This window comes from Ipomoea nil, unplaced genomic scaffold, assembly GCF_001879475.1.
Source record: "Ipomoea nil cultivar Tokyo-kokei standard unplaced genomic scaffold, Asagao_1.1 scaffold0688, whole genome shotgun sequence".
In the NCBI taxonomy this organism is placed as follows: Eukaryota; Viridiplantae; Streptophyta; class Magnoliopsida; order Solanales; family Convolvulaceae; genus Ipomoea; species Ipomoea nil.
In genome coordinates this window covers 593012-604640 of record NW_017617116.1, presented here as the reverse complement: position 1 = coordinate 604640, position 11629 = coordinate 593012, and the positions used below count along the sequence as shown (strand labels likewise).

General features: G+C 34.8%; 1 protein-coding gene across 1 annotated transcript; it reads left to right on the top strand.

Annotated features, from left to right (window-relative positions):
• Positions 1-8919: 8919 nt before the first annotated feature.
• Positions 8920-11342, top strand: LOC109175381 (uncharacterized mitochondrial protein AtMg00810-like). The gene is made up of 6 exons (XM_019324644.1): positions 8920-8977; positions 9151-9275; positions 9515-9552; positions 10820-10827; positions 10943-11148; positions 11190-11342. Exons 1-6 carry the CDS (start codon positions 8920-8922, stop codon positions 11340-11342), a joined length of 588 nt encoding a protein of 195 aa, XP_019180189.1.
• The last annotated feature ends 287 nt before the right edge of the window (positions 11343-11629 follow it).

The window sequence follows — 11629 nt, the reverse complement described above, 5'->3', positions numbered from 1 at the left end:
TGGAAAAGAATGTTTTGGTCCAAATTCATTTTTTAAATCTAAGAAATTCACTTATATTGATAAATATAAATAAGATGAAGGTGAATTTTTTTTTTTTTTTGAATGACAACAGAAACTCGTCATTACTATTTAAGATTGTGCATTGAGTAAATCCTACCTTGTAATCATAATCAGTAAAGGACTACACAGACAGTCAGACCAATTTGGCTCCCCAAAGGCAAGGATTTTAAAGTTTAGAAAATCTTTACTCATAATAAATTTACTAACAACAAAAAATTGCATAAAACACTTGTGTGAGACTGTCTCACAGATCTTTATCTGTATAATGGGTTGGGTCGGTCAGATCAACATACAAATGTAGTACTTATATGCGCAAATGTCATACTTATATGCTCAAATGTAATTCTATTCCTGTAAACCAAACACTATAATTTAAATTCTCACTTTATTCTTAGTAATTCATCTCCCATGGAATTGCAATTCCTTTCCCATGTAATTCCCCCTCCAACCAAACGCCCGGTAAAATATTGTTTTTTTAGTAAGTTCAAACTTTTGACCTTCCATTTGAAAGAGTTTATCGTTTGATCACAAGGTCTTTAACAAATTAAAATGTTGTTAATATTATATTATTTTTATATTATATTTTGAAGGTGAGTTTGAATTACAAGTGTATTTATTTCATAGACCATGATCCACTTTGCAAGTAGGATCTTAGTCTCAAAATTTTACCATCATAAATTTTTTATTTGTAAACTTATTTACAAATAAAATTAATGTATCAAAATATATCATTAAAAAAAAACTTTGAAATTCTTTTAAAAAAATTCTAATTAATATTTTTTATATGTCACATATTCATATTTTTTCAATGTTTTAAAAATAAATATACAGGTACATAAAGACATTACTTTAATATATATAAATTTGTTTTATAAAAATAATTTGTAAGACAAAATTTACTATTATAGATATATAAATTCACTATTATAAGAACATAGAGTTATTATTGTTTGTGTCATTGTTATGTACCTAAAATATTACTTGTATGTACTTATAATATTATTTTTTACGTACATGGGTTCATGATATGATTTGCCGAATATCAAGGATGTAGAGAAACTAGTGGGTAAATTAGAATATGACAATAGGTCATACTTTTAAAAGTGATGAGAGTATTGCATATAGTCTATAAGGATTTTTATCATATTGCTACTTGCTAGTATTATAAGTGTACAAATGATACACATTTTATCTTAATTTAATTGGCTAATTTATTTTACAAAACTTACGTTATAATCTTGTTATAACATTTTGGACTCCTTTCAATGCTGCTGTCTCAGTAAGCACAAATAGACACAATTGATGTGTCCTAATGAAGCACACAAAGTCAACGACGCCTCCACTGAGGCTCAATCTCATGATCTCCCACATGGGAGAGGTCACTACATGTCATCTGAGCACAAAGTGTTTGGCATATGTGATTAATTCAACTTATATGTGATTAACCAAATCACATTTAACCAATGGTTGTAAAGAATTTTTTTGGTCACATCAAGATGTGAAGATGTGAATATTAGAAGAGTGATTTCCATTTTTGGTTCTAGATTTATAGGTGGCAGTTCACTTTTAGTTCTTTTTTTTTTAGAACATTCATTTCTGGTCCTAGTATTATTGTGGCATGACCAATTTTGGTCATCTATCAAAAAAAAATCGTTGAAATTTCATTAAATACAAGGACATTTCGCTCTTCAATTATGAATTTTTCAAAAAAATACATAAAAAATATAACGGGTCAACGCACTTTGTATTAAAAATATCAAAACATCTTTCTATTTAATGAAATTTCAACGATTTTGTTGATAAAGGACCAAAATTGGTCATGTCACAATAATATTAGGACCAAAAGAGGATGTTCTTATAAAAAATGACTAAAAATGAAATGCCACCTATAAATATAGGACAAAAAATGGAATTAACTCATATTAGAATGTGAAATGCGGAGGGAAACAATCATTATTCTATAAACATTGACAACTAAATATAGAAAGTTGCACATCTTATCAATGTTTAGTCAAATTGCTCAAATTATAATGTTACTCTCATGTCACTTTCTATTTTTTAATAACTTACATTATTACATGTGACATTATTATTAAATAAATCATGAAATTATATAGAAATTTTCTTTAAAAAAGTCAAATTCTCAATTAGTGGAAGCATACATATTACTAAATACTATTATATCTAATTTCAAATAAATTTAAAGTCGAATATAATTTTCAACAAAGAGCAACAAATATTATTTGTGTTTGTTATTTTGACAAGTTATAATCAGACCTAGTCCTATCATTTAATAGGCCCAAGGCATGACAAAAAAAGTTAAGTCCTATCCTACCTTTGAAGTTGATATATATTTTCATACCTAAATTTTAGACTACAGGAAGGAAAAATACTAATATCAAAAAACTTGAAATAAGATTCACAAGTGTTTTCGTACATGCAAAATAATAGATGACCGCATCAATGCCTTCATAAGTAATTAATTATAGTTTATAAAATAATTAAATGATTTAAAAGTAAATAAGCTCATAAACAATAACATTGTTATCATAATAAATAATAAATAATAAATTAATTATTATTAAAAATTTATAAAACAAAACTTATTGGTCGAGGACAAAAAAAAAAATTAAAATACTTCAAAATGCTATAAAAAAAGGTATTAATAACGATGAAATATAGTTAATTGGATAAAATAGTTCGAATAGAAATTAAAACATATTATAAACCACACATCTTCTTATTTATATGATTTTTATAAATATAAGTAATTTGCATACGATGACACATAATAAAAACTTCTATATTACATTGGTGAGATGATTCCTAAAAAAGTAAAATTATCTTTTAAATTATTTTTTCATAATTGAATCACAAAATATATTTCATATAAATTAATTACTCAAGTTAATTAATTTTCACAATTCATAAATCGTCAAAAGGATTTTATGTTCTAAAATATAAGGGAAAAATATATTAAACAAAAGGATTTAATCCTTTGACCTTTAACATAATAACCACATGACCCCTACCAATAAACTACTTTACCTTTAATTAAATTTTATGTATATTCTTTACCTATATATTTAAAGGATGGTGGGATGGCCCCTCGAAGCATGGGCCCAACCCGCCCCTTGCCCAGGACCAGCCCTGGTTATAATAAATAATGCCAATATAAAAATTAAAATAAGTAAATAAAATATATTTTTAATATCGAAGTAAATAAATATAAAATAAAATTGGTTATTTTTAATATAATCAAAATGACTTGTGATAAAAAATAATAGTAATGATGAGTATTATTATAAATAATTACGATAAACTAAAAAAATATCCTAAATTTTTTTTATATTAAACTAAATTATGTATTCTTAATACGATTTTGATGATCATTGATTAGTTGATAAAATTTAATTTATTTTTTTGTTGAAAGTTGCATGTCTATAATGGGTTTACTAATGTTTTTGAAGAGTTATCTTCAAAAAAAAAAAAAAATGTTTTTGAAGACTTATGCAATGAAGTTTTAGTGTTTGAATTATATGTTTTAGAGTATATAACTGTGACTTCAATTGTCGTTATACGTAAACTTTTTCACCAAAACTCCATTGATATTTTGAAATAATATTTTTTCTTATAAAATTGATTAAATAATTAAATTTTTGCATTTATATTATCAAACTGGAAAAAAAACTAGATATGGTGATCAACTTGTAATAAAATTTCTATTCAAATTGAAACGATATAGTTTTGAAATCGAAAATTAAAATTTATGATACTAACGAAAAATGTTTGATTTATGTAAATAGGAGACAACATATTTTTTAGGATAATTCTAAACACACGCACACGCACACAAATATATATATATATATATATATATATATATATATATATATATTGGTGATCATATGAGAAGTTTGAGAACTAATATTCCCATGAGCACGTGATAACTAATCATGACCTTTGATTTGATGTTGTGGACGACAATGATTTGATCTGATTTTATTGCTTATTTATTTATGTGGGGTGGTTTAGTAATTTTTAGTGCATATAAAATGTTTTAGTTATTATTTTTTGGAATAAGGTTCAAATTGGCCACTGAACGTAACCTGAAAATGCAATTAGGCCACTGAACGAAAAAAAAAAAAAAGTGCAATTAGGCCATTGAACACTCAAAAAATGTGCAATTAGGCCACTGGACTCTCCAAACGTATGCAATTTTACCGGATAGCAGGTTACCTGCTTACGTGGCAGCTAAGTTGACATTTTTAATAATTTTTAAATAATTTTTAATAATTAATTTTAATAATAAATTTTATAAAAAATTGAAAAAAATTAAATAAAAATAAAATAAAGTCGTTTTTATTTTTTAAAAAATTGTTTTAATAAAAATTTATTATTAAAATTTATTAAAAATTAATTAAAATTTATTTAAAATGCCAACTCAGCTGCCACGTAAGCAGATAACCTGCTAAAATTGAGAGTAACCTGCTATCAGGTGAAATTGCACATTTTTTGAGTGTTCAGTGGCCTAATTGCACTTTTTTTTTCGTTCAGTGGCCTAATTGCATTTTTAGGTTACGTTCAGTGGCCAATTTGAACCTTATTCCTTATTTTTTTTTTAGAGTTATGCATGATTGTAGAAGTAGTATTTTTGGTATATATATTAGGATTCTTCCACCTTTGTGTGTACACTCATTTTATTCTGCGCTTTTTGAGGTTGTGTGCAGACGTGCTTTTTGTTGTTTACATATCAGTGCCACTGCCACGTGTTAAAGCATCTGACAGATTATTTGCTGAATTTTGCAAATTAATAATCTTCTGAACTTCTAGTTCAACTTTGTCATCCCATGAAATTTCTCGACATTTTGTTAAATGTTGACTTTTATCTCCCCCTAATATCGAGAAATGATCTTCATAAAAAATGCAGTCAGCATACCTCGCAGTAAATTGATCCCCTGCCATGGGCTCTAGATATTTAATGATAGAGGGAGATTCATAACCAACATAAATACCCAGCCCTCATTGCTGGCCCAGAGAGGTACGATGTGTAAGTGGTAGTGGGATGTAGACTGCACAGCCAAAAACACGCAGATGGGAAATGTTTGGTTCAATGCCACGTACTAGTTGTAAGGGGGAATATTCATGATATGCACTGGGTTGGAGTTGAATTAAAGCTGCAGCAAGCAATACTGAGTATCCCCAACAAGAAACTAGTAAGTTGGACTTCTGTAATAATGGTCTAGCAATCAATTTAATACGTTTAATTTAAGATTCGGCTAGACCATTCTGAGTATGGACATACGGTACATGATGCTCCACTTTGATGTCCAAAGCCATACAATGATCATTAAAAAACAGTCGATGTGAATTCCCAGCATTGTCCATTCTTATGGATTTAATCTGATAATTAGGGAACTGGACATTTAGTTCAATAATTTTTACAATAAATTTAGAGAAAACTTTGTTGCTCGTGGACAACAGACTAACATTAATCCAACGAGTAAAGACATTAAAGACCCTGAAGTGTCTAAATGGTCCAGATGGTGGATTCATTTATCTACATATCTTTTTAGTTAATTCATTAGTCTATTACTCCAATTAATAGTTATAAGCCTCTCATTACTTCAATTTTTCAATTTAAAAATAAATTTTAGTGACAACCCACGGTAAGAGGCTATGACCAATTTGTTCTCTTCCCAAATGAAGAAGAACACGAATACAAGCAACATCCATTTTTAGCAAATTCTCTTCAATCTCCTCCAACTTTCCCAACGTAAGAGGAGAAAGATACCATTATTGGTGTAAGAATACTATGACAAGGTACCCACCCATAAGGCCATAAAATAAAAATTAAAAAATTAAAAAAAAATCAACAAATATTTAGCACATTATAAATTAATTATTAAACTCAAAATTTCATCTTTCTGAGACTTAAACGTTAATTTTTGTAATAACGTTTTTATTGTTTAAAAAAAATTAAAATTAATATGGAATAAAAAGTTGACAATGAAAATAGAAATGAAAATTAAAAATTAAAAAATTTTCCATGCTAGCCTAGTGAAGGTCCAGAAGGTCCGTCTTCAAGTTAGGGTCATGGTCACTTCTACCCACCACGGATTAACTATATAACATTTTATCTAGTAATAAAAGATTGTTATACATTTTTTATATATAACTAAAAATGTTATTTTAAAATTATCTATTAATTTAATATTCCTTTAAAAAAGAAATTCTTTACACTAACTGTTTTTCTTTTTAGTTTTTGGTTTTTGGTTTTTACATATAAAGAGAGAGAAAAATCAATCATGAAATTTATTACTACAAGGTTTGTGCTAAGCTTTCTTTTTAATTTACCTATTCCCTTTTCACTTTTATTTGTATGATTAGATTAACAAGATTCGGACTGATGTTATTTATATTTTAATTTTTTATAAAATTAAGTTTAATATTTATAATATTAAATTTATATATTTAAGAATTACACTAAAAATACTATTAGACACAATAAAATTAAATTAAAAACATTAAGAAATTAAAATACTAAAAAAGAAAAAGAAAATTGATTTGAGTAATAAATACTAAATATGACAAGTAAAATGAGATAGAGAAAATATTATTTTTTAGTACGTGAGGTTGTTATAGAATGCAACAAATGTGTATACCTACATTAAAATTGCTCATAATTTGGTTATGGACCATGCTACACATAGATACTTTTATCAGTAACAAACCGTCACTCCCTATTACATAAGATTAAATTATGTTTTTTTTTTTTTAAAGAAAATTAAAATTTAAAAATATATATAGTATCTAACATTTTGCCACAAAAAAAGTGATGATTGTGACTTGTGAGTAACAGTGGTAGGGTGCTTACAGTTGTGACACACAGTTTTCAGTGAAATGACAAAAACAGCCCTATATTTATTATTTAATATTTGAACACATGTTTTATAGAATCTTGGTGCCATCTATCAGCCGAAAGGCAATTATAATCGTGGAATTTGTGCGTGTTAGCAATATTATTATTATATGTTACATATTTGACTAGTCTTTGTAATAGGTTAGTTCGAGAAAATTTCAATTTTGGTCCATTGACTATTAGAGTTGTGTTAATTTTAACACTTGACTTTCAAAAATATTAATTTACTACCCTGACTATGTAATTTCTATCAATTTTGGTCACGCCGGCCAAATGTGACCGGAAAATCATAAATCAACCTTTGAATTGAATTGGAAGGGGTAAAATTGTCTTTTCTTGTTAATTTCAATTTGGGGATCGGAAAATGATTTGTTGACCAAAATAATCACTGTCAATCTCCGGCCATCTGACACAAGCAGCCGCCGAAGGTTGACAAATCATTTTCCGATCCCCAAATTGAAATTAACAAGAAAAGACAATTTTACCCCTTCCAATTCAATTCAAAGGTTGATTTATGATTTTCCGGTCACATTTGGCCAGTAATTTGGCTGGCGTGACCAAAATTGATAAAAATTGCATAGTCAAGGTACTAAATTAATATTTTTGAAAGTCAAGTGTTGCGTTTAACACAACTCCAATAGTCAGTGGACCAAAATTGAAATTTTCTCAGGTTAGTTCTCTATGGCCTTCCTGATAGATAGGATTAGTTTACGCTGATTGTTTATAGTCTATAGTATTATAATCTCTATTCTATTGGAATTGAACTGTTAACGTTTATCTCATCTGGTATTAGATAGTCCAGGACGTTTCTCTCTCCTCTCTCCCCTCAAACGCCGATTACGACCCTCCTCCCCTATCCTAAACGCCGGCCGGCTACCTTCGGGAAATCCCAGCTATGTCAACTAATTCATCCAAACGGACTGTCACCGCCAACGGCACATCCCCTCCAGCCACCACCCAAAATCCCCTATCAAGTGCTCACCATTTCGTTTCGATAAAGCTTACATATCAGAACTTTCTTTTTTGGTGAACCCAGTTGGTGTCGTTCCTCCGTGGTTAGGAGCTCCTCGGCTATGTCGACGGGGAGATGCCATGCCCACCGCCCACTATCGCCGTTGTTCCGGCCTCCGGCGACTCCGTCTCCGACGCAACCACTGCGGCTCCGACGCCGAATCCGGCGTACAGAGCCTTGATTAAGCAGGACCAGTCCATATTATCTCTGATCATATCGTCACTTTCCGATGAAGTGATGCATTTGGCCATCGGGAGAACCATGTCCAGAGAGGTCTGGGAGTCCATCGGGGCAGCGCTGGGCAATTCCTCGCGAGCTCGGTGCCTGAGCCTTCTATGCCAATTCCATTATCTCCTGCAGGGCCACAGCAATGCGGTATAATACTTGGGCCGTGCTCAATTGTTGGTGGAAGATCTTGCGCATTCTGGCCGTCCTATTTCGCTCGACGAACAAAATATGTTCGTGTTCTGCAGCTTGCGTCTAGAATATCGTGCCATGGCTTCTTCTCTCACGACGGTAGGTACACCCGTAACAATTCCTCAGATCTCTGATTACCTGCAAGTGCAGGAGTTTATACACGCCGAGGACTTCCCGGCCGGATCCGTCAGCGTTGTTCGTTGGTCAAGGTCGCCGCAATGGTGGTGATGACGAATGAGGTGGTTCGGGTAGAAATGGTCGCGGCAACCAAGGCCGTGGTAGGGGCGGTCAAGGCCGCGGTCGTGGAGGACGTGGTGGTGCACCGCGTTGCCAGATATGCCGCTCGCAAGGACACACCGCGGTCTACTGCTACAAACGGTATGCACCGCAACCGCCGGCACAGGCGAATTTGGTAGTCTCCAGCGATGACTCGGCGATAGCAAACTCAAAGGCGGGATGGTTTTTGGACACCGGGGCGTCGGCCCATGCCACCCCCGATGCATCCATGATGTCGCAATCGGATGAGCACACCGGTAGTGACGTCCTCCGTGTTGGTAATGACGCAGGTTTGATAATTTCGCGCGTTGGTGATGCGTCTATACCATCCGAGTCAAAATTGTTACATTTATCTAATGTCCTATATGTCCCAAAGTTATCAATTCCTTTATTGTCTATTTACCGGCTTACGAACGAAAATAATGTGTTTTTTGAATTTCACAAAGATTGTTTCATTGTGAAGGATTCAATCACCAGGGCAGTGCTGCTTTGAGGTTCCACATCGGGCGGCTTATACAGGCTCCTGGTCTCTCAGTCACATTTTGCATATCTCACTTCCTGTGCAGCTCCTACGGTCTGGCACCCCAGGTTGGGCCATCGGCATGCCCATGGTCAAAACTGCGTCTTACAGTCGTGTCCGGTTGCACCAAATAAAGTCAAGTCGTTGGGGTCGTGCGCTTCTTGTCATCTCGGCAAAGCTTCTAGATTTTCATTAGATAGGGTTTCCTATTCCAGTAAAAATATATTAGATTTGTTATATACCACCATCTGGGGCCCTGCTCCTGTAATCTCTGCTAGTGGATTTAGATACTTTTTGCTATTTGTAGATGATTACTCCCGTTTCTGCTGGTTTTATCCCTTACTGGTAAAATCTGACATATATAAAACATTTGAATCGTTCCATGTCATGGTAGAACGCCAATTTTCGCGTTCTATCAAGTCTATTCAATCCGATCTAGGCGGAGAATATCGCAAGCTATATCACACCTTTACTAAACTTGGTATAACTCACCGTCAGTCATGTGCATACACGTACGAACAAAATGGCAGAGTAGAGCGCAAAAACTGGCATATCATTGAAACCGGGTTAGCCCTATTAGCCGAAGGTTCAGTTCCCCAACAATATTGGGACTTTGCTTTTGAAACGGCTACCTGCCTAATCAACTATTTACCCACGTCAGTCTTGTAATTTGAGAGTCCATACACACGGTTACACAAAACTCCACCACCATACACCTTTCTCCGAGTCTTCGGGGTGCCGGTGTTACCCTTATCTAAAGCCCTACAACCGCCACAAGATAGAGTATCGCTCGGCACCCTGTGTCGTCTTAGGGTATCCTACGACCTTTATGGGCTATAGATGCATGAACCTAACGAGTGGAAAAGTCTATATCTGTCGTCATGTGCGCTTTGACAAGTTTATTTTTCTTTTTTTTTTTTCAGACTCAACTCTACGCAACAGTTCTCAGTCCGTGCCACCCGCAATACCGTGGGCCTCTGGACCGGTCGTGTCACATGTTCCGTGCATCACTCACTCTGCACCGACGGACTCTGGCCATATGAGTCTAACTAGTCCGGTACCATTGGCCCGAGGTCCCTCTCCCTTGGCCATTGAAGGGCCTGTTCAAACGGCACCAGCCAGGGCTCGGGCTACCCAAACTCAGCACCAAGAACGAGGACATGTGATGAGACTCTGACACATGACACGAGGCACTGGCGAACAATTTCATGCTCTAAATCTAACTACTGACCCTACATGCTATTCACGGGCTGTTGGGCATCCGCAGTGGCGTGATGCTATGGGCTAGGAGTTCAACGCCCTTTTACACAACAATACTTGGAAACTTGTACCGGCTAAGCCACACATGAATGTGGTTGGTTGCAAGTGGGTGTTTCGCACCAAACGCAATGCGGATGGCTCTATAGAACGGTACAAGGCTTGTCTTGTTGCGAAGGGATTCAATCAGGTTGCAGGCGAGGATTTTTTCGACACTTTTAGCCCCGTGGTCAAACCGACGACCGTCCGCCTTCTGTTCTCCTTGGCTGTGTCACACAGCTGGACACTGCGATAGCTAGATGTACACAATGTCTTCTTAAATGGGCATTTAGCTGAAACCGTTTATATGAAACAGCCACCAGGGTATGAGGATCCCACGCATCCAGATCACCTGTGTCATCTTCAACAGTCGCTATATGGTCTTAAGCAAGCTCCTCGGGCTTGGTTTAATAGGTTACATGACTTTTGATCTCTGCAGGTTTCTTATCCTCCAAGACGGATGTTTCTCTTTTCCACTACTCTGCTGGCGCATCCTGGGTATATTTGCTTGTATATGTCGACGACATTATTATGATTGGGAACGACCCCACACTCATCTCTACTCTTCTACGTCGCCTATCTACCACTTTCAAGATCCGAGATCTTGGTACACCTGAGTTCTTTCTAGGACTTGAGACCTTGAAGGTAGATACGGGTTTAATGCTCTCTCAACGCGTTATATGAAGGACATTCTGAACCACGTTGGCATGTCTGATTGCAAACCGCTGGCAACACCGGCTGCCGTTACTCAACCTGTTACACCCTCCGATCAACCGTACGACAACCCAACTCAGTATCGGCGCATCGTTGGGGCACTCCAGTACTTGACTATCACTTAGTCGGATCTGTCCTACGTTGTCAATCGCTTGTGCCAATTCATGCACTCTCCAACTAATGATCATTGGGGTCTTCTGAAACGGGTTGTGCGGTATATCAAGGCCACTCTCGACTATGGTTTACGCCTCTCTGTCTCCGCCATCCATGCCTTTTCGGACTCGGATTGGACCGGGTGCTCGGTCAACAGGAAAAGTACGAGTGGCTATGCCGTTTTCTTAGGGACTAATCTCATCTCTTGGCTATCCCGGAAGCAGCGCACGGTAGCCCGGTCATCAACTGAAGCTGAATG

What these genes read in the sequence shown, in the direction of transcription:
- LOC109175381 (XM_019324644.1), top strand. Translation starts at nt 8,920, where the DNA reads ATGTCGCAATCGGATGAGCACACCGGTAGTGACGTCCTCCGTGTTGGT. An exon ending in CCGTGTTGGTAATGACGCAG is followed by an intron (nt 8,978 to 9,150) that starts GTTTGATAATTT and finishes TTCATTGTGAAG; the next exon opens with GATTCAATCACCAGGGCAGT. An exon ending in CCTACGGTCTGGCACCCCAG is followed by an intron (nt 9,276 to 9,514) that starts GTTGGGCCATCG and finishes TGCTATTTGTAG; the next exon opens with ATGATTACTCCCGTTTCTGC.